Source organism: Hirundo rustica, chromosome 17 (genome assembly GCF_015227805.2).
Source record: "Hirundo rustica isolate bHirRus1 chromosome 17, bHirRus1.pri.v3, whole genome shotgun sequence".
NCBI lineage: Eukaryota > Metazoa > Chordata > Aves > Passeriformes > Hirundinidae > Hirundo > Hirundo rustica.
In genome coordinates this window covers 4,178,125-4,200,490 of record NC_053466.1, presented here as the reverse complement: position 1 = coordinate 4,200,490, position 22,366 = coordinate 4,178,125, and the positions used below count along the sequence as shown (strand labels likewise).

At 51.2% G+C, this 22,366-nt stretch overlaps 1 protein-coding gene across 1 annotated transcript; it reads right to left on the bottom strand.

Moving 5' to 3' along the window:
* Positions 1 to 409: 409 nt before the first annotated feature.
* Positions 410 to 19,317, bottom strand: MYO1H (myosin IH). Its single transcript, XM_040080936.2, is given in 32 exon segments — positions 410 to 491; positions 1,038 to 1,137; positions 2,023 to 2,120; positions 2,581 to 2,648; positions 3,424 to 3,559; positions 3,979 to 4,034; positions 4,564 to 4,657; positions 5,118 to 5,201; positions 5,578 to 5,737; positions 6,255 to 6,339; positions 6,929 to 6,997; positions 7,475 to 7,551; positions 7,866 to 7,979; positions 8,256 to 8,373; positions 8,627 to 8,732; positions 10,446 to 10,526; positions 10,731 to 10,777; positions 10,984 to 11,078; positions 12,446 to 12,537; positions 12,840 to 12,920; positions 13,440 to 13,545; positions 13,914 to 13,981; positions 14,276 to 14,395; positions 15,081 to 15,152; positions 15,438 to 15,551; positions 16,141 to 16,239; positions 16,598 to 16,669; positions 16,671 to 16,778; positions 17,199 to 17,279; positions 17,716 to 17,914; positions 18,251 to 18,366; positions 19,168 to 19,317. Coding segments are annotated over 32 exon segments (3,066 nt in total). The 5' UTR covers positions 19,294 to 19,317; the 3' UTR covers positions 410 to 467.
* Between the last annotated feature and the right edge of the window lie 3,049 nt (positions 19,318 to 22,366).

Below are 22,366 nucleotides of genomic sequence, written 5' to 3'. Positions count from 1 at the left end.
GGCCCCACTTGTTGGGATTCTCTCTGGCCTTTGCTTTTTGAGAAAAGTTGGTTTTAGACCAGGCTTAACTTAGCACTGCTTTGCACTTCCTGCAGTGCTCCTGAGTAGTGACTCCAAGTACAGCTGGGGAAGCCTTTTGGCTTCTGTCCTAATCCTTCCTGACCTCTCAGAGATGGAGATTTTACCTTGGAACTTGGGGGATAAATGCCCCTGTGACCATGTAACGAGCGTCTCCTTCTGGGAACGGTACAGCAGCTTCAGGGATTTTATTTATCTATAGGCGAATAGTTTTAAGCTATATTAAAAAAAAAACAAAAAAAAAAAAAAAAAAGAGCCTGAAAGATGCAAACAAACTCTCAAATCACAACATCCCTGTGGCATCAAAGATTCCAGGGGAGATGTGAGGGCTGGTCCCATCCTGCAGGCTCCTTTCTGTTCCCAGCCAAGGGAACAGGAACTGGTTCTCATCAAGACTTTCTGGGAGTTGACACCTGGGAGGAGAAGAAGAAGGAGCCATTAAATCAGGAATCCTCACGGTGCCTGGGAAGAGAGGGGGTGGTGGAGCTCTATTTGCCCACTGGTCCATAGAGACAATTCCCTCCCTCTCATCTGCAGGATGGAAAACTCCACCTGGAATTCTTCCTTGGAGCTGTCAGCTCCTCAGAGGACCTGCCTGAGTGACAGGAAATGCCTTCCCTCCATCCCCCAACCCACTTCAGGCACAGCTCTGTCGAGGGAGTTGAGATGCAAAACCTCCCCTGAGGCCTCATTTTGCTGGTGCTCACTGAGTGTGGGCCAGACTCAATCCCCTGAGGGCCCACACCGGGAGCCAGCCTTGCTCCCCCATCCCTGGGCCAATTCCTGCACGATCCCTGGAGCTGCAGCTCCCAGCACTGGGTCACCTCACGCAGGTGTCACGGCAGGATGGGACTCAGACCCTCCTGGACCCCCAGGAACGGGGGGAGCTGTGCTCTCTGCAGGTGGAGATCCAAAGGAGGAAGCACCAGGTGCCTCCCCGTGCTCAGCTGGGGCCTTACCACTGTGAGCTGTCCGGTTTTGTCCTTGAAGACCTGGGGCTCTGGCCCCACACTGAACACCATGGTCCCCTCCTTCCCGGAGCCGACGCGGAACCGGAGGCTGGAAGCACAGGATGCCCCTGGAGAGCTCTGCCCACAAGAGGCTTCACTCTAAACCCCCTTCATTTCTGTTCCCTGGGCAAATCTCCTTAGAGGAGCAGATCAGAGCCTCCAGCTTAGGTGAATTTCCTAAACAATTGCATTATCCCCGCGAGCCCAAGGGGCTGATGGATGGAACAAGGCTGCCCAGCCCGGGCTTTTGAGTGTTCCTGGTGCAATTAAGCACTGGAAGCTAAGCAGATCTGACCTGGAGGAAAGCACTGAGCACACCAAATCTAATTAGAGCTGAAACGCCAAGGCCAGGCTGAAAAGTTGGAGCAGAAGTGCAGGTTTCACCTGCCAGCTCCAATTCCCAGAGAGGCTGGAGACACGGACTGCATCCACCTGCCAGGAGCTCGGGGCTGGCACTGGGAGGAGTCACATTTTGGGCCTCCTCAATCCTTTAGGGAGAGGAGCATTTGTTCTGAGGTGACCCACAGCTTCCCAGCTGCCTTTCCTGAGGCTGATGGGATCCCCTGTGGAACCACTGAAGCCATGACCTCACGCCCAGGTCACACCAGAAAACTAGAAGAAAAAGTGGGTTTAAATCACCTACAAATAAGTTGGGTTTGGGCAGGTGGGGCCTGTCAGGGCAGAGCAGCACCCCTGCCAGGGCACCAGGACTCTTTAGCCTGGGAAAAACCTGGGGAAAATGATTTTTAATACATTTTCCCTCAGCGCATCCCCTCTCATCTCCCTGTGCCTCTGGAAGTCACGAAAACAGAGATGCTGCTGCACCAGACCTGTCCAGCTTTGCTGGGGTGATGCCAGCAGGCTCGACCTAAAAGGTTTTCCCACAGAACTGAGCCTGCCCAGTGCCACCCACCCACCCTCCTGCCCTCCTCACCTTCCCTTCACCACTTTAACGAGGCTTTGCTTGTTGGCCAATATGCAGAGCTTGGTCACCGTCTCAAAGACGTGCTCACACTGCAGTATCACATCCCCCTGGGAACGAAAAAAAAAAAAAGAGGAATAAAGTCACCTGGCATCACCCCAGCCCGTGATGGTGCAGAGGAACTCCTTTGGAATGCCAGAGCTGGGACTACCAGGCAGGAGTGACCAATATAAACACTCTCTCCAGGGATTAGTTAGGATTCTTTTTGTCTAAAAAAAGGCAGGAGAGTGTCCAGAGATGGGGATGGAGCTGGGAAGAATCAGCCACACCAAGAGGGGTTGAGAGAGCTGGGGGGGCGAGAAAAGGAGGCTCAGGGGGGATCTCCTCATTTTCCACCCAGGTTGGGATTCCAAGTGAAGGTTTTCATGTTGAGACAGCAAGAATGCAAAGGCCTGGCTGATTACACATGGAATAAACATCAGGAACTGTGTCATTCCAGGAGTTCAGAGGATGGTATCAGAGGCATCGGCCCCATGAGACCTCCCTTTAACTACCATCCCAATTTCCTACCTTCTGCTTGTTGTCCTCGGGAACATGAATGACCACGATCCCATCGCTCAGGTTACTGGTGGAGATCCCTTCAAACAAAACCCCAGAATTAGAGGAAAAGCCTGCCAAACCCAGCTCCACACCACCCTCAGCTCCTTGTCCCCGGAGCAGTGACTCCAGCCCCACGTGGTTACAGGGGAAGTCATGTTCCTGAAGGAGAGCTCTGTCCTTCCTAAGAGTGAAGGATATTCCCATTCTTACAGCAAAACACACAAAGCTCCCACTTTGATTAATTAATCTGAGTTTTCAAAATGCCTTCTGAAGGTCCCTTTATGTCACCTGTTGTCCATAGCACAATTCCAACAGTGGTGATTTAAACCCCTGCACGAGCTGTCTGCCCCAAACCTTTCCCTGGTGCCTTGGTTTTTTTTTAACAGAAAAGGGAGAAGGATCCGTTCTACCCCTGAACTGCAGTTCCAACAGTGCCAGGATTAAAAAATACCCACAAACCAGGGCAGGAAAGGTTCGGGTTACTTTTTCTCCCCTCTCTGTCCTCCTGCATTTAAACATTTCAAGGAACTCTTACTCATAAAATCATCCTTCAAGGCTTTGTCCAGCCCTTGGGAAAAGAGGGATAGATCATTCAAATATCTTTTCCAAGACAAGGCTTCAGAATTTCATCTTTCCTAAAGGACGCCTGGCAGGACAGGAAGCCCCACAACAACTCATGGAATCATCATGGAATGATTTGGGTTGGAAGGAACATTAAGGAACATCCCATTCCACCTGTCCCATGGGCAGGGACAGCTTCCACTAGTCCAGTCCTAGTCCCATCCAGCCTGGGACAATGACTCCCAGTGGTACCTTTCAGTGTGGAATACTCGATTTTCTGTTTGATCTTGGCCATCTCCACCACGTAGGCCGAGCTCTGGGTCAGCACCAGGAGCCGCTCCCGCGCCTTGAACCCGTTCCTGTCATATTTTATCACGGGGGTCACATACTGAAAACAACGAGTCGGAATCAGCATTTCCACTACTGCAAGCTCCTGCTCCAGGGGGTTTGGATTTTCCTGACTGGAAGCAGCTCTGCCCGTGGAGCTGCAGGTCCCAGCTCACAGAGATCTGGGTTCCCTGCACTGGGATATTCAGGATGCAGAATCCTGGGAATGCTGGAGCCCCTGTGCCCTAACCATGGGAAGTGCAGGGAAACTCCAGCTCTGCTCCTGCCCTGGACAGGGCTAGGAATGTTCTTTAAGCTTTCATTAAATGGGATCTTAAATAACTTTTAATTATTTTGAGACCTGTCTCCAATTTAAAAGCAAGGAAGCGAAGGCTCGGCCGCTCTTCATCAGCCCCTGAGTGAGCAAGCAGCTCCAGGACTCCAGGGAAGGTAATTCCAAGAGTTCTGCCCTTCCCTTACCTTGATGTTCTCCCCACGGATGAGCTGCAGCACTTTGGGGTTTAGGTCGTTCTCTTCTGAGGAGCAAACCAGAAAGAGAAGCTGGCTGTGTGTGCCAGAGCCACAGCCCCAGGCAGACACTGCCCACGCCCAGCAAACACCAGAGAGCTGTTTTAGCTGTCTGCATCCCAAGTGGCCTTTTCCCCTTGGAATGCTCCCTTCCGGACTGAGGGTGGGCAGCTCCAGCTGCTCCCAAACCCATTCTGGTGACTTTTCCTGCCTGACAAGTGAATTCAGGCCAGGAGTTTCTGCCTGTTCTCGAGTCTGCTGCTGGTTCAGAGCCTGGCCCATCCCAGCCCCCAGGGAATCCTGCTCAGGTTTATGGCTTTCTGTCCCGGAGGGATCCCAGTACCCCACTTTGAGAACAACCCTGCAGATCCATCACTGCGTTCACGTATGTCAGTGTGACAGGGAGGAACTCCAATGGCAGGTGATGCTGCCTCTGCCAGGAGGGAATTTCTCTTGGAAAAGACTCTGTTTGGTCAAGCAGGAATTTCCAGAGGCAGGAGCAGGCGGCTGAGGCCTCCAGGGGTTTGCTGGACTCACTCAGGCGGGTGTCCAGGAAGGGCTGGCTGAGGCTCTCCGGGTACCCCTCCTTCTTCCCGCTGAAAACAGCGCTGGTCACCACCTTCTGCTGCAGCTGACGGGAGAAGGAACAGCCTTTACCCTCGGAATTCCTCCTCTGGGAACATCAGCAGGGACAATGCATCCTTCTGCTCACACACCGCCCGCCTGACTCATGGGAATCCTGGAATTGTGCTGCGTTTCTTCCAGCAGCTTTGGGTTATTCCTGTGTTACACCAAGTGAAGGGGCAAGCAGGGAAAACCCTACGGATTTTTGGTGTTTATGGATCTTTTCCAATTATCTGGAGGGCAGATTTCAGGCCATGAATTAAGCCCCACCTGTCTGCTCTGTCCATTATGAGGGAGGAAATCCCTGGCTCCAGGAGTTTGCTCTCCTATGGTGAGGAGTTTGCTCTTATCCCTGAGGGACTGATTGGAGCAGCAGGATCAGGAGCTGCCTGTGTCCCGGGTGATTGTCAGGGAGCAGAGATCACACCTGATTGAACCCCCACATTTGCATCCCAGGCTTTGGTTACCTGCACTTTCCTCTCGGCAGTGAGCCCTCGGCAGTATTTCCTCACCAGGTTCCTCATGCACATTTTCCGCAGCATCTCGGATGTCTGCATTTAAAAACCCGGGGAAAAAAATCAAGTAAGGAAGTTGCACAAACAGCTCTGTCCGTGCCACGAGCCTAAAACCCCGTGGGATTCATTTTGTCTTTATTAGGGCTCGTGAGTTCACTTTTCTGTCGGTGCCTTTTCCCTTTTTATTGCTCAAACCAGCAAGGAGCTTCCTCATTCCTCCTGGAAAGCCCAACCACTGTGCTATTCCCCCCATTCCCACCCAGACACAGCAGATCTTGGGGTTTTCCAAGGGCTCTGAACAGAGGATGGGCCAGCAGCAGATCATTTTCTCCCACCTGGGATGAGCACACCCACACCCAGCCACCAAACAGGGGCCACCTCCACCTCTCCCAAAGCCTCCAGAAACCCTCACCTCCTCCAGGATCGAGGGAGGCTGGAGCCAGCTCTCGTCCAAGACGTTTTTTGGGAGGTGGTCTCGGAGCTTCATCAGGTAGTGGTACTGTGAGAGCCTCACAAAGTCCCTGTTCTCCGAGCAAAGGGGTTTCTTCCGGTTGATGAAGCCGTTTATGAACCTACAGGAAATATCCCGTGACCTCCAGAAACCCGTGGGAATGAGGGGAGGGACAGAGGAGCACGACAGGCTGAGGGTCACCGCTGGTGTTGGCTCAGGTGCACTGAGGGTCAGCCAAGGAAATCTCAAGCTTTAGGATATTTGAAATATTAACAGGTTTGTACCGAGTTCTGCTGGCCAAACCACAGCAATTTGGAGTTCAGAAGGAATCAGCTCCACTGCAGGAGCTGGGGTTAGGGGAGTGGAGAGGGAGGGTGAAGGGAATGGAGTGGCATGAGAAAAATTAGGAAGAAATTCTTCCCTGTGAAGGTGGTGAGGCCCTGGCACAGGGTGCCCAGAGAAGCTGGGGCTGCCCCTGGATCCCTGGAAGTGCCCAAGGCCAGGTTGGACAGGGCTCGGAGCAGCCTGGGATGGTGGAAAGTGTCCCCTTGGCACGGGGTGGGACTGGGCTTTAAGATCCCCTCCAACCCAAACCATTCTGGGATTCTGTGGTTGGAAAATATGGTTGGAGCAGTTACTTCCTGATGGTCTGCACTGCCCACGTCCTCTTCTTGGCCGCCCTCCGTGCCAGGGCTCCTCTCCAACAGGCCTCCAGCTTGATTGCTGCAAGAGGGAATCAGTCCTGGGCCTTGGCCTTCACATTCACCCAGCAGAAGTCAAAACTGGCTATTTTGCAGCTGTGAAAACCGGCTGGTGGGAACAGCAAGTCCGGGATGTTTTCCTCCCCGTGGTGGATCCGGTTCCACCTGCGCCATGGGGCTCAGCATGGAGGCCAGCCCTTGTCCCTGCTCTGCCTCCTGCTCCCCTGCCCACAGCCCAGAGAGCTGCTCTGAGCCTGCACTTTACATCAGCATGCCGTGATAGGAGGGGTTTTTTCCCCCCCAGCAGCTGAGGACCAACCCCCAGGTAGCCCAGAACGTCCCCTGTGCGTGACAGAAGGTGCTGCTGCTGCTCAGAGCTGCTCCCACAGCTGAGGCCAAGGGCAGCTCAGGGTGTGAGGATCCAAACTAAAGAAACAGAACTAAAGGAACCTCTGTAAAAGCTCTGGGGATGCTCTGGGTGCAGCTGCCACCTCCTCCGACCCCGACAGCCCCAAGTGCTGCCCACAGCACCATGGATTCGGAACCTCCCAAGGCTCCAGCTCCTGTGGAAAGCCCAGCCCTAAGAGCATCCTCCATTCCAGAGCCAGTACCTGCTTTCCTCTTCTTCTGGTACGCCCTTTTCCCGAGGAATCCTTTGTATTTGGCCTGGAGTCTTGAAACTGGGGAGAAAGCAGAGACATTGCTGGCACCTGCAGGGTCAGGGCGGTGAGGAGCCGAGTCCCTGCACCCCAGGGCACAGGGGACAGAGGGACCACGACACCAACGGGGCCAGAAGCCCCTGCAGGAGCCCTGCCCCTCGGTTATGCCTCTCAAGGAACCCCTAGGATGAGACAGAGGAGACCCCAATCCCGAGGGAAAGGCGCTTGGTGCATCTGGGCACGGACAGAGGGGCACTCACAGCACTGAGGAGCTCCAAAGGAGCCACAGCTCGAGCAGGGATTTCCCCCCAGCCTGGAGCAACTTGGCTGAGTTTTCCATGGATTCTGAGAGCTGTGCAGACCAGGGCTGGGAGAGACCTTAAAGCCCAGCCCATTCCACCCCCTGCCATGGGCTGGGACACCTCCCACCACCCCAGGTTGCTCCAAGCCCCGTCCAACCCAGAGCCAGGTCCCAGACCGAGGGAACTGGAACCTTACTCAGCAGGTGCTTTCTGTACTCAAAGGCGTCTTCCGTGGCAAAGAGGGTCTTTGGGAACCGGATGAATATTTTGGTTCTGAAAAGGAGACCAGGAGCAGGTTATCCATGGTGAGCCATCCTTCCAGCTGCCCTGAGCAGGCTCAGAGCCCCACAAGGAGCTGTAAAGACATCCAGGCCTGAGCTGCCTTGGCTGTCCAGGGAAGCAGAAGAAGCTGGAGCCCTAACCCAGAGATGGGAAAAATGAGTTCGGATTCAAGTTCCCATGGAAACGGGTAAAAATGATGAGGAAATTTGTGCAACTGGGGGTTTTATCTGTCTCCTTGCTCCTGTCACAGACAGGACAGAGGATCCAGGACAGCAAACACTGAACAGGTAGAGCAAAGAATTTACCTTCCTAGTTTGTACTCCTCAGGCTTGTAACCAATGTGTTTGATGAGTCTCTCCACACCCTCTGCTGCTGGCCCATGCCAGTGTGGCCAGGTAGCTGGACAGAGACATTTGTACCTGAAAGATCAGCAGGACACCAATGCAAACCACCTGAAGTTTGAGGTGGAAACTCAAAAAACCCCCCAAAAATACCCCTCGAATTCCTTCTGCTTTGCTCAAGGCAGAAGATCTGCCAACGCAGATCAAAACGATGCAGACAAGACACAGGCAAAGGGTGTTTCTGAGGCAGAAGGCGTTCTGCTGACAGCTCCCACTACTGGGACTCGAGTTTTGCTTGCTCTGCAGCCCTCAGAGGGCAGGATTACCTGGGCACAGGGGGAGCAGCTGCCTCACCTCTGCAGGAAGAGCTCGTACTTGCGCCGGTACGCGAAGCCGGCCCGTCTCACCCGCAGGTGCTCCATCAGCCCCAGGTACTTCACCTGGTGCCGGATCAGGAAATCATCAAACTTCCCTGGAGCAAGAGCACACCTTCACTGCCCAGCTCTGCCTGGGGAAGCTCAGCAGACAGCCCCAGGTGCTGGGGGAAATCGGGAAGGGACCGAATCCCCGGTTACACCCGCGGGGACAAATCTGCTGCCAGCTTAACCAAGCTATTTCTGTATAAACACAAACGCGTGTACACAACACTACACGCTGCACCCTGCCCCAAACAAATCCCTCTGTCCATTCCTTGGGCTCAGCACAGCCTCCAGCCCCAGCCTTACCGGGCTCCTTGTTCTCATTGGGTTTGATGCAGCGGATGTACGAGGGCTCCTTGGACATCAGGATTTCGATCAGGCTCGTCAGGCTGTTCTTGAACTGGGTTGCAACCTAAGACAGCATCAAAAGGATCTCCTGAGCTCCGGGGTGTCACCGAGACACACAAAGCAGCCACAGGCAGACAAGAGATTTTCGCAGGGCAGAGGTCCTTTCGATCCAGCTCAAACCGAGCCAGGGCGGAGAGAGAGCCTCTTTGTTTTATTTGTTACTTTTTATACATTTGTGGGTCTAGCAGAAGATTGGTTTCTGGGGTTTTTTCACCTTTCAGCCAAGTGGCTAAACCAACTGTCAGTTACAGTTGTTTTCAGGTTAGAAATATGCAAACAAAGGACAGAGAATGAAAAACAAAGGATTTGTTTATGTTACATCTGTGGGAAAAGTTAGAAAACTGCTCTAATCTTCTACAGTAACTAAAAAGATCTGACTCCATTTATGAAAATCAAAAAGGCTGTAAAAAACTCAGAAAAACCAGGGTAACACTGGGGCTCTTCCCTGCAGGAGGTGAAATGGGCTCCCTGCATCCAGCTCAAACCTGGAAGCAGAAGCTGATGGTGCACGGGCAGCCTGGAGTTTTCGGAGCGTGGCCAGTTGTGTCGGCGCTGAGCATTTGAGCCCTGGCCGTGCCGCTGGACACGCCAGGCAGCTCTCCAGAGCTCCCTGCTCCTTGGGGGATGTGTTACGGGGCGCCACTTTGCTGGCTGCTGTCTCAGCAGCACCGCTGTTCCTCTGCCAGGGAGCTCTCAGGGGTGGACGGCAGCAAAAACACCCACCAAGTGCAGGAATCCCAGAATGCCACGATTTATAGGGTGGGAAGGGCCCTCTGGAGATCATCTGCCAAGGCAGGGTCACCTGAAGCAGGTGACACAGGGACGTGTCCAGGTGGATTTGGAATGACTCCAGGCTCTCCTTGGGCAGCTGTCCCAGGGCTCTGCCACCCTCCATGGAAAATTCTTCCTCAGGTTGAGGCAGAACTTGTGTTTTGGTTTATGGCCATTGATTTATTAAAGAAATATGGGTATTGATCTAGTATTGATACCCAACTGTGACGGACAAAAACTCTCTAACAGTTTAAAGTTAGAAAGTGTATGTTTATTACGGCCGGGCAGCACGGTGGGATATTTCCCTAATTCGCACTGTGAAATTCACAGGTAATTACAAAGTCTTTTATTTACAAAAGTGTTGAATATCCAAAATACAAATGCATATTCATACCCCTGTCACCTCCCATTCCTCGTTTCATATGCTAATTGACAAAAAGGCAATTAAGCATGCGTACTTTGTTTCTTAAAATGAGTCGGGGGTCTATTTTGGGGAGGGGTCACCTAAAATGAGGAAGTAAGATGAGTCTTCCTCGTCCTGACCTTTCTACCTTTTCAATGTATTCGTGACAAATGATTCCTTGGTAGAACTTACAGTTTCCTGTGTTCAATGGGTCCTTTAAGCAGGAAATCTGCAGCTATCTTATGTCCTATTTACCACATTTTGTTTTTCATTACAAGGACAACTACATAAACATAAACTTGACAAGAAATGAGTTACAAGATCCGGGGTCGCTTATCTAAGATCCCGCTTCTGTTAACTGCGAACAAAGATTACCTATCTACTTCAGCTAATTCAGCAACTTATTATCTTAACTTTCCTAAAAAATCCTTAGTTCCTCAAAATTAACGTCTCACCATCAGGACTGGGGAAGGGATCAGCGATTAAACCAAGGCCCGGGGAGCTGAGCTGATATTCGGAATTAAGAGTAAGGACAGAACTCACAGTCTCTGGTCTCCTCCTGTTGTCCAGTTCTGACAGGAGGAAACAATCCCTGATGATGCTGTTCTTGGAGTTGCACAGCACCTGAAACAGGAGGAGATAAAAGCTGCCCTGCTGAGCAGCCCTCCTGCTCCTCCTGGGAGCAGCCCAGCCCTGAGAACATGCACAGAGGTGCCTAAAGATCAGTGCTAAAGAGAAAAGGAAGTTTTTGTTTGCTACAAAGAGTAAATAATTCTTCTGCACCAAGCAGGCGATGGAAAAGAACAGGATCCCTTTTTTTGTGCTTACCTCCTTCAGGTTTCTGTACAGTAGATCATTATTCTTCTCCAGAAACCCTGGGGAAAAAAAAATTGAATTAAAAGAAAATAAAAAAAGAAAACAGGAACATTCACATCCTCAAAATTCTCACTGCAGCCACATTTAAGACTTCCAGGTCAGTGCCTGCAGAGGGCAGGTATTTTGTAACTCCTGTTCCCATCCAGTCACATCACCCACAGCAGTTTAGGAGCTCGGGAGCTCCATTCTGGCCGTTCTCACTCACCCACGGCACAGTAGGTGACCTCTCCTGCGTAGTGGAGGAGGCGGAAATCCACCCAGTCGATGGATTTCCGCGTTTTCTGATCCGCCAGCTTGCGCCTGCCGGGGGAAAATCCAACAAAACACCGGGAGAAAGAGCAGCAAAGAGATTCCCTCAGCTTGGGGAGAGCCACAGCTGGGGGACAGCTGGAGGTGTGGAGTTTGATGCTACTGATGGGGCTCTGACTGCCCATGATCAAACCATCGTCTCTCCCTGCTGGCAGCTCCCAAAATCTCAGAATACCTGGGATCTGGCAGCTCCCAAAATCTCCCCAGGATACCTGGGATCTACTCACGCCCTTTGGAAGCGATCAGCCAGTCCAGAAACATTAAGAATTCTTCCCATGACATCCGTTTAAAAACATTTTTACTGCTTATGTGTAGGGGGAAAAAACCACCAGCTCCCTCAACCCCAAAGCAAACCCGGGGGCAGGGGGAAAGGATTTCAGATGTTTTGCCCTAGAGCACGAATCCAAATAAAAAGGAGGAATCCAAATGCTTGAGAATAGCCAGGGATATTTTAGAAAGCAAGGATTCCTGAGGAGGAAAAAAAAAAAAGAGCAACTTCACAGTTGAAGTTTCAGCTTTGTAAGCAGTCACAAACAGCAGAGCTGAGTGTCACAACAGCACGTTCGTGTATCAAAGCTCCTTCCAAGAGCAGATCCCGTGGAAGGAGCTCCAGCGCTTCTATTTAAAGCTTTTAATCAGGCAGAGCAGCGTTAAAGGCACATTTGTGGTGACAGGGAAGTTGGCTACAAATTTTCCACTTGGCTGTGGTGGAGTTCGGAGCTGCAGGAGCGGTGACAGCTCAGCGCTGTGACTCTCAGTTGATGCCTTGTCACAGCCCTTCAGCAGCTCCTGCAGGGAAGTGCCAGCGCAGCCCGGCGCCAACGCTCTCAGCTGCCACCAAAATGGGATCCCAAACCCCTCCAAACGGAGTATCAACCAAAATGTCACTCATCTGGGGGAGAGCAGCACGAGCATTTTTCTCTCCTCTTCGTGCTCCAAGCCCCCACAGAGGAAGGTGGGTGTAAATATTTACCTATCCCCCCTCAGCCTCAGGTGTTTGGCTCCTTGTCACAGCACCTTCGGCTTTCCCTGGAGTCCTCGGGGACCAAAGCCACCTATGGCCAGAGCCATTTAACCTTCCTGGGATCGAATCCTGGGCCAGGAAGGTTAAAGATCCCAGGAGTCCCTAATTTTGGTGTGGAATGACAGACTCAAGGCTCAGCAGCAGAGCAGCGAGGAGACAGAGCCCCGCTCACAGCTCCCAGCACCCCGGATCCACCAGGGGAGTTTTCCAACATCAGACCCTGGATGAGCTGTTTGATTGTCCCTGGACGAGGCAGAGCTTGTTCCCTCCCCAGCCCTGCCACGGATACGGGATAGGAAGGGTCTGGGGTAGGATACAGAGGGTAAATGCATACGTCACGAAGTGGGCATGATCTCCTACTTTCTCTTCCAGCTTTTCCAAGAAGCTCAAATCGGTCGCTTCCCCAGGCCGTAAACATTCCTCATCCTGGAACAGCAGGCACTGGATCAGAGCTGCTCTGAGCTCATACTCCCTCCTCACCAACGCTTAGGACAACTTCGTCCCACAAACCCAAAGCTCCACTGCAGGGGAAGCAGAACATCCCCCACCTTTAACTCCCTCCCAAAACCAGATTCTCTGCCTCATCCTCTGAGTGCTTGCTCCAGGAATCTGTGTTTATGTTCTGGATAACACAGACCCGTCCCATAATCAGAGGGGAAAATGTGATTAAGAACCATTAGAGCAAGGCACAGGCCTGCATTTTAATTTAGTACAAACTCTGATCTTACCAGGATGGAGATTATTCCTTTGTGCTTCTGCTCAACCAAGTCACAGATGATTTTGTTGTTAAAATATGGGATTGGTTCCCACTAGAAAAGGGAAAAAGGAAGAACGGTTTTAGATGAAGACCTTTTCTATGCAATTTCTAAAGTCCTTTGGAACTTAAATAAGACACAGCCTCAGATCCCACTAAAATAAATGGCGTGAATTAGGATCAGCTGAGGGAAAAGGTGACAACACAGTGATCCATGATCCCACTGCAGAGTTCTCCTGCTCCCGGCAGCCCACACCATCCTCTTGTTCTCCACATAAATCCTCTCCATCTTCCCATGTTTTACACCCCCGGAATCCCTCATTCTCCAGGGACATTGTCACTGCTGAGCATCCGACTTTTGGGGAAGGTCCCACTTCTCCCTTAAATGATGTCAATTAATTCTGGGCTAAATTGCACTTCAAAGGGGCCACAGAGAAAGAGACCCCTGCAAATCCTACACTTCCCATGGGAACAATAGCAAATTAAAAAAGCAGGATGACTTTCACATCGGTGATCAAAAGCATTCGGTGAAATGGCAGCTCAAAGGGAAAAGGGAGGGGGAAATATAATTTACCTCAATGCCTTCCAGCTCGTATTCCTCCTGCTCTGCTTTCAGGGTCATCTCAATCAGCAGCTGCTGCAGCTTCTCGTTGCAGTAATTAATGCAGAACTGCTCAAAGCTTCAGGGAGGTCAAATGAGCAGCAGGTTTGATGTGTTCCAGGGGCAGTTTTGCTTCTTCCTCCACGGGCTAAACCACCCATCCCCATAGAGACCAACCCCCCATTTCCACAGGGAGCAAATTCCCTGTTTTTACACAGACCAAACCCCCCATTCCCGCGCAAACACACCCATCCCTTGCCCCCACACTGTTGCACCGCAGCCCAAACCAGAGTGGCAGCCCAAGGTAAAGCTTCTCCTGGGCTCCAGCAAACCCCTGCACCCAGGTTTTAGTGCCCTGTACCTCACCCTGCTCAGGGCACACTCAACAATTCAGGCAGGAACGTGCTGTACCCCCAGGTGACCCCAAACCCCAGGAACAGCCCGTACCTGTTTGTGTCCAGCACTTCGAAGCCATAAATATCCAGCAGGCCAATAACTGTTTTCTGAGTCGAGTCCTGTCAAAAACAGCCCTGCTCTGCCTTTGCTCCTTCCCTGCAGGTGCGCTGCTTTCACCTGAATTTCAAACTCTCTCTCAGAGAGAAATGTCAGTGGAGAAGCCACTTTAAAGCAGGTAATGAACTGCTAAAACTCTTTAACAGAGAGTAACTGAAGGGTTTCCTGGGCTGGGGGATGTCCCAGCAGCAATTATCCAACATCCCAGATATTTGGTGATGAGGGCTGTGGGGCCTCTCTGGAGGAACTGCTCAGCGTTTTAGGAGCATTCAGGGCCCCAGACCTGGAAAACCAACCTTGTTGGCAAGAGAGCCATTGATTTTGTTGACGAGCCAAGTGAAAGTCCTTCCATAAATTGCCTTTGCTACGGCGTCCCGGGCGTAGAACGCCAGATCCACGTTGAGCGGGCTGAGCACCTGGAGATAAAGATATCCCAGAGAGGATAAACACCACGGGGGAGCAGAGCAAACTTCAGCACAGCCAGGTCACATCCGTGGCTTGGAGAGCAGCCACGCTGTCCTGCAGCACAGCGCAGGCAGCCCTGGACTGCAGCTATTCCTGCAGGGGGTTAGAATGGGATCATCCTAAAGGTCCTGTCCAACCCAACCCCCTCTGGGATTCCCTGATCCTCCTTACAGCTTTATTTTCCATCAGAGCTCCTCCAGTCTGGTGTTTCCCCACCTGCCAGCAGGTTTGAGGCACTGCATTTTGGTGAGCGTTAATTTAGGCAAAGTGGGAAAATATTCTGGCCTCCTTTTACTTCTGGATTTTTAAAATAAAAATATAGAAGGTTCAAAGAGCGGTTTTCACCAGGGTTTTTCTCTGTTTGGGTAGCCAGGTTTCCCAGGAAGCACCATGGACTGGGCGAGGGGAAATTGGCTCACATACAAGTCCCCATTCCAGCTTTTTAACAGCTCCTGCCTTGTTCAGCAATAAAACTCCAATAAATTTTAGTTTAACGTCTCAGGCTGGAAGAAGGGGAGGTGGAGGAGGAGAGGGACAGCCAGAGGGATCTGCTTCACACTCAGAACTGGCTCCTCATCCACCCCCCAGCTGGGAGTCTCCCAGATTAATCTGGGACCACACGGAACTCCGGGGTACCTCCTCGGATCTGGCTTCGATCTTCCTGTGGGTGAGAGCTTCCTGCAGGATGGACAGGTGAGCACCCAGGAGCTGCGGGGAGAGAAACATCTGCCCTCAGAGCACAGCCACAGGTCCCTGTTTAAATCAGCAGCGGTGTGTGACGAGCGGGGCACAACCCCCAGCCCCTCCCCAGCCACCCTCACCCTGGAGCCACGGGAAAATAAGGAAATTTCAGGGAGAAAACTCGAGAGCGTTTACAACAAGAGCTGGGTGTTTTTGGGAATAAATATTTTGTACCGATAAGAAAAAAATCACGGCAAGGTTAAGGCTTTCCTCCTAGCACTGGGAATTCTGACCCGATGTGGGCAGAGGCACCTTGGAAATCCACTTGATCTGGGAGCCGTCGCGGATGATGGCGTGGCCGTTGCTGTCCTCTTCAAACTGGATGTTCCCGAGGTGCAGGACACTGGCAACGATTCCAAAGAGATGCTGATAACGGGAGATATTCCATTAGAGCACATTAGGGCTCCCACAGCCCTGTGGGGTGCTGCTGATCTTCCCTGCCGTTAATTAACGGGATTTTGGCTGGGCTGGAGGAGGTGAACCAGAGAATCCAGTTCCACCGCTGGCCTCGTGCTCCTCACCACCCACTCCCTCAACCCCGCAGAACCACGGAATCCCAGAGTGGTTTGGGGTGGAAAGGAGCTTAAGAGATCATTTAAGAGATCATTTAAGAGATCATTCCAGCCCTGCCAGGGCAGGGACACCTCCCACCATCCCAGGCTGCTCCAAGCCCCATCCATCCTCAGACACTTCCAGGGATGGGGCAGCCACAGCTTCTTTGGGCAACCTCTGCCAGGGAACCAATTTCTTCCCAATATCTAATCCAAACCTGGAAGCTATTCCCCTTTGTCCTGCCGCTCCAGGCCCTTGTCCAAGTTTTCTGTCAGCCCCTCCAAAGTGTGCCTATTCCACCTTTCACCCTTCTCCCAGGCACAGCTGCTTCCATCGCTTCGGGAAAGGAGCAGTGCCCTCCTCTCTGAACCCCCTTTGCTCAGTCCCTTTTAACAAGCAGTACCTCGATATCTTTTTCAGTGAAGTCAATGATGGAAAAAGCTTTCCGGACTATTTTCCAGTCATTCTTGTCATTGATAGAAAACACTTTGGCACATCGACCCTAGGCAGCAGAAGAAAGATGAATTAATGCAATTAATAGGTAGAGAACTTTTATTATCAGCAAACACAGATACTTCTGGGCACACTGCTTTCATTGCCAGTTCCCTCAGTGAGGTTTTTTCACTGTTATTAATCCAGAGCACGGCTCCTTTGATCAAATCTTTCCATTTATACTGGAAACCCCAAATAAATCAAACCGCTGAGTGCAGGGAGCGCAATCATAAATTAGCCAAAGCTGTGCAGATCTTGATCTTCCAGCCATCCTTTATTTTTAGGGTAAGAATATCTTCTACCCAAGGTGTGTTTTCCATCCCTACAATTCCTGATGGAGCCGTGGAGCCGTTCAGGCTCCCACTGACCTGGATGAGGTACGTGTACTTCTGGGGGTTGCGCTCCAGCCCGAGCCAGCAGAGCAGATCCTTGTCCCCCCCCCTCCAGCAGCTGGTAGAAAATATGGAAGTTCCTCTCTCCGTGGTTTTGGTGGACAACCCGGGATTTCTCAATCAGGTAGCTGAGGATGTGCCCTCCCACTGGAGCTCCCTGGCAGAGCAAAGCAGGCAGATCAACGCCAAAAATACCAACAATCCCTGTGGCTGCTGTTTCTTTACTGCCAGGAGCGAGGAACAGGCTCAGGAAAAGCCAAATTCTGCTGTCATTTATCTGCCACCTTTTGTTTGAGAGAGTCCAGCAACAGTACAAGGATTTGCTGTCCCATAAAAGTAACCTGAGCTTCAAAACTCTCTGTCAGCTTTCCACGGAGCACTGCCAGCATCGCCAGCAACGCTGGAAGTTTCCAGGATGGATAACCAGTGGCCTCACCTGCGAAATGCAAGGTCTGCAAAAAACGGGGTCAGAAACCTGCAGGGTAAGAATTCATAAATCCTGGGCTGCCTGCTCAGCGTCCCCGAGGTTTCTCAGCTACAGCTCCTTTTCCCAGCGCTCCACTGAGTTTGTTCTCACCTTAAAATCAAACTGGATATCCATGTACTTCCCAAACCTGCTGGAGTTGTCGTTGCGCAGGGTTTTTGCATTCCCAAAAGCCTGGGGACAAACAGAGAGGGAAAGTCACTTCCCACCTCACTGGGAGCCTCACACCCAGCTCCAGTAACCAAGATTTGCTGCTTCAGCCAAGCCCCACTGAACTATTTGGATTAAAGAAATACAAACTAATGCATTTCCATAGCTTTAAAGTGGAATTCAACTAAACCAGTTATTGCTTTTTCTAATCTAAACTGAGGCCCCAAGGAACTGCTGCATGCCGCAATTTTCTTGTATTTTTTTTTTCTTGAGTTTTCTTTCATCCTCAAATTGAACCCCCAAATTTAAATTTTCGAACATTAAACGCTACTAAACCCCAAACATTCTTTCAGAGGCTGCACCGATATTGTCCATTCTTGCTCAGGGCTGCAGATTCGCAGGGAATCCTCGAGCAGTGAAGCCACCAACTCCAAGCCCTCTGCATTTTGGACCTTCTCACCTCCAGGACGGGGTTGGAGAGCAGGAGCCGGTCCCGGACAGTCTGGAGCTGCTCCGTGGTGGGACAGGTGACTGCGTAGTACTGCAGGATCTTCTTGGATGCCTCTGTCTTCCCAGCCCCACTCTCCCCAGAGATGAGGATGAAGTGATTGTTGTACTCACTGCACATCACCCTGTAGGCGTTGTCGGCTATGGCGTAGCTGGGCCGGGCACAGGAGGCATTCGGAGGGGAAATATCCGTTAGGAATGGTGCAGGAGGAGGAATAGCAAAGGTTTCCAGGGGTTTTTAGTCCTGGTTTAACGTTACAAGTATTGGACAGGGTCGTGGAATCCCAAAATGGGCTGGAAGGGATCGTAGAGATCATCTCCATTCCAACCCCACTGCGAAAGCTGGGCTCAAAAGATGAGCCTGACCCAAGGCCTGACAGTCAAAACCAGGCCTAGTGGCTGTGGACACCCACCCCGAGGTGCCAGTACAGCGTTACGGGGAAATCCCAAATTAGGGATAGCCCCAGAGACCCCACGGGAACACTCACAGGTGTGGGGGCAGCTCAAAGAAGTTCACGCCCCGATAAAGCTTCATCTGAGTCACTGTGTAAATGTCCAGCTCCTGGTAGGGGTTCACAGACACGAGGAGAGAACCAATGTAGGTCTGCAGGGAGAGAGAGCCCGGTGGGACACCTGCTGCACCCCAAAATCCCAAAGGAGGAGCCAAGGGACACCAGCTGCACCCCAAAATCCCAAAGGAGGAGCCCAGGGGCACCTGCTGCACCCCAAAATCCCAAAGGAGGAGCCAAGGGGCACCAGCTGCACCCCAAAATCCCAAAGGAGGAGCCAGGTACCTGAGGATATTACCCACACACTAATAACAAAGCTGGTACTGAGCTTGTTACAAGAGAACCAAACCAACCAAACCAAACCAATACCAAACCTCTTCCAAAATCCCCTTGGTTACGAGTAAAGCTGAACCACGGGAGCAAGCTCAGAGCCTGGCAATTTAAATGCAAGGATTTGGGATCTCTTGCTGCTTCCAGGACCCTTTTCCCACTAAAGTTAACACAGCACAAAATAAAATCCTCAGCCCTTCCCAGACAAACCTTGCCCTGCCTTCCTTCAATCACAGCGTTCCCTTTCCCGTTCCCTCCCCATTTGCTCCACGTTTGAAGCTTTGCAAGGCAGCTCAGAGCAAGCTGAGATTTATTTCCGTGAGTTAAAGTAGATAAATTACTCCTGGGTGACCGCTCTGCTGGGCACTACCAGCACCTTGTTAGATACACAGCGGATACTCAGCTCGTCCTCCTGGACCTGACCTGCAAGGCCACCTCAGGGACATTTCAGAAGCCACAACACCACCTCAGGGACAATTCAGAAGCCACCACACCACCTCAGGGACAATTCAGAAGCCACCACACCACCTCAGGGACATTTCAGCAGCCACAGCAGCAGCACTCACGTAGATGAGGTTCTCCTGGTAGCGCTTCCGAAGGTTGTTGAGGAAAGCCGCCTCGCTGGTGTGGGAGTCCAGCAGGACAAAATCCTGCACGCCGACCTTGTCCCGGGCTATCAGAGCCCCTTCCATGTTGGCGTCGCCGTTCTCGTCCACTTCTTCCTTCTACAACACAGAGGTTGTGGGGCGCAGGGTTAGGAGAGGGCACGGAGGGCGCTTCCCTCAGGGGCAAAAATCAGCCTTGCACAGGTAACGCCACGAGATTCCAGCTGGTCCAAGGATGGCAACTCCATCCAAGCTCTTCACAGCCCAGATGTCCCAGACTCGCCGCTGTGAGCAGGGAGGAAGATCCTGGCTTCCATAAAAACTGAGACAAACCCAGCCCTGGAGATGCAGCCGGGGTCTGAACACTCAGCAACTCAGTCTAGACAGAATTTTCCAGGCACAAAGTTGGAATAAACAGAAAAACCGGAAAAATCCTTTGGTTTTCCCCTTTATACAAATCCAGGCACGAAAATGGAGAATCCCTGGAAAAGGCTGCAGGGGGTTTGACTTGTAGGCAAAAAAGATTAAACCCCACTTTGCACAAGAATGTTGTTCCCAGGGCTTCCCAGCAGCAGCTCCAAGTCAGCTTTCAGTGCTGGCAGCAGATGTCCCCACACGCCAGTGAGAGACGCGGCCACCGCTGATAAAACTGATCAGAGAGCGACTTGGGGATGGTTAAACCCTGCCCAGCATCCCCCATCCTTCTGCAAAGGCTGAGAGATGCAAAAAATTCCGTCCCTGACAAAACCAAATCCTCTTGCACTCTCCACTTCTGATTCTTTAGGCAGAAATTGACCTCATCTGGGAAATGCTCACTGCTGAGGGTCAAGCTCGATTCCCAGGCTATAAGAATAAACTGCTTTTTAGTTACTTAAGCCAAGCTGCTAATTTCACGTTAGCAAATAAATAAATAAATGAATAAATAAGTTGTCTACATATTTTGCATGGATTTGCCTACACCACACACATTTAATGGCAATAACGTGCTGAAGTTGGGTTTTCAGGGTTTCCTTTCGGTTTGTTTCCACAGGATTACCCAGTTCAGAGACAAATTCCTATCCTAAAGGCAGAAGCGGACATGAAATGAACTCGGCACAGCTGGAGCATCTTACCTTGGAGCAACTTGCCTTGCAGTGAGCTCCCTTGGAGGGCTCCAGGCTTGGACAAGGAGGGGAGGAATGTGGCCGAGCAGCCGGAGCAGCTCCGGAGGCTCCGGGCTGTGCTCACCAGCCCAGCACCTCCGCTGTTCTCCTCCTGCCCTTGGGGACATTGGCTTGTCCCATTTTGCTGCTCTGCTGCTCAAGGGGACGTTGTGGTTGCGTGTGAGGTTTTCAAGAAGCGCCTAAAGCACGGCGCTGCCCCGTTTGTGTAGGGCCGCGTCAGGTTCTGCCCCCCTTTTTTAATTTCAGTTCGATTTTTTGAAAGCAGAAGCTTTGCCGGTTGGAAATAGGCACAAAAATAGGATGTTCCCGCTGAGCTCCTGCAAACCCTGACCCTGGAGGGAGGATTTTGGGATGAGCCTGCAGGCATTGGTGGATGCTGGGGCTGGGTGGATTTGGGAGCAGAGTTGTATAAAATGAAAAGCAAAGGACCCAACCACACAGTACCCTTTATGACTGAGGCAAACTCAGAAAAATCGGCTCTTAAACAGGAATTTTAAGGTCATTCTCATTTTAGTCCAGCCTCTTCTTTATGTTTATCTCTTTGAGACTGGGCAGAGTCTTGGGATTTACGTTCAGCAGCAACGAGACCACAACACTCCACAGAGAAAGATCCCCTGAAAGCAGGTTATTTAAATTAAAAAAAAAAAAAAAATCAGACCTGCACTCACTTCACACACAAGGAATGCCATTTTTTGCTTTGCTAACTGTCCTCAGCCCCAGGCTGGCAGGATACAGAATTCCTCATTCTTCCTTAGCCAGGGCATGTTCGGATTGTGATCACTTCTCTTTTCAGTCAGAAAATTCCCTACTTTTTCCTTTTAATATTAATATCCTTTTCCTCCCCCTCCCCTGCACATGACCACTCTCACCCATTTGTTGTGCCTGCCCTTAGCTCGGGCTCCGTTGGTTTGGAAGACAAACTAAAGGATGATTTTCTGTTTCTCAAACCAGCACCTGGACAGACCCCACCAGCAGTGCAGGGAGGAACATGGAAGGGGGAGAGAGAAAAGGGAGAAGGGGAAAGGGGAAAAGAGGGAAAGAGGGAAAGAGGGAAAGAGGGAAAGAGGGAAAGAGGGAAAGAGGGAAAGAGGGAAAGAGGGAAAGAGGGAAAGAGGGAAAGAGGGAAAGAGGGAAAGAGGGAAAGAGGGAAAGAGGGAAAGAGGAAAAGAGGGAAAGAGGGAAAGAGGGAAAGAGGGAAAGAGGGAAAGAGGAAAAGAGGGAAAGAGGAAAAGAGGAAAAGAGGAAAAGAGGAAAAGATAATAATAATAATAACAACAACAACAACAACAATATTTTCCTTCTCAGGACAAGCCACTTTTCCTTTCTCCCCCAGCTGGGAAGCAGGGAGGGATCACCCTGACTCGCCCTCAGCCTGCTCAGGTTTCCTTAACCCACTTCTCTCACGTGTATGTTAATGGATAAATGACGCTGCTCCTCACCAACCAAAACTCCTGAACTCTTTCCTGGGCTATTTTGTGCCCGGATTTTCTCGGTATTTTGCTGGTGCTGATAATTTTATGATCCCAGCACCCTTTAGTGCCCTGTCCCCTCTCATTCCTGGAAGTTCACTGCAGGTTTTGTGCTTCCCTGAATGAGAGATGCCCCAGGACTCATCGGTGCACCGACCCCAGCAAGATGCTGCTCTTTGAAAGGATTATTTCCCTTCCCTCATCGCTCAGGAGCCAGGAGATTTCTTTCTTGCCTAAAGACACGAGCTTTATCAGAAAACCTCTCCCTCACTACAATGAAGGGTTTTGCTTTTCTCACAGGGATTTGTCTGTCAGCAGGGAAACTCCAAGGAAGTCTGTGGGATCACAGCACAAATTCCTGAGCTCTGCAGCTCCTGGGAAAGAGTCAGACAGAACAAGCCAGATTCTTTGACAAAGTTTGTACCAGTTCGAAGCAAGAAAACAACTTAAAAAAAAAAAAAAACAGAAAGAAAGAAGCTCTGCAAAATTATTACTTATCTTCACCGGAGGATCAAAACTTCATTTTTC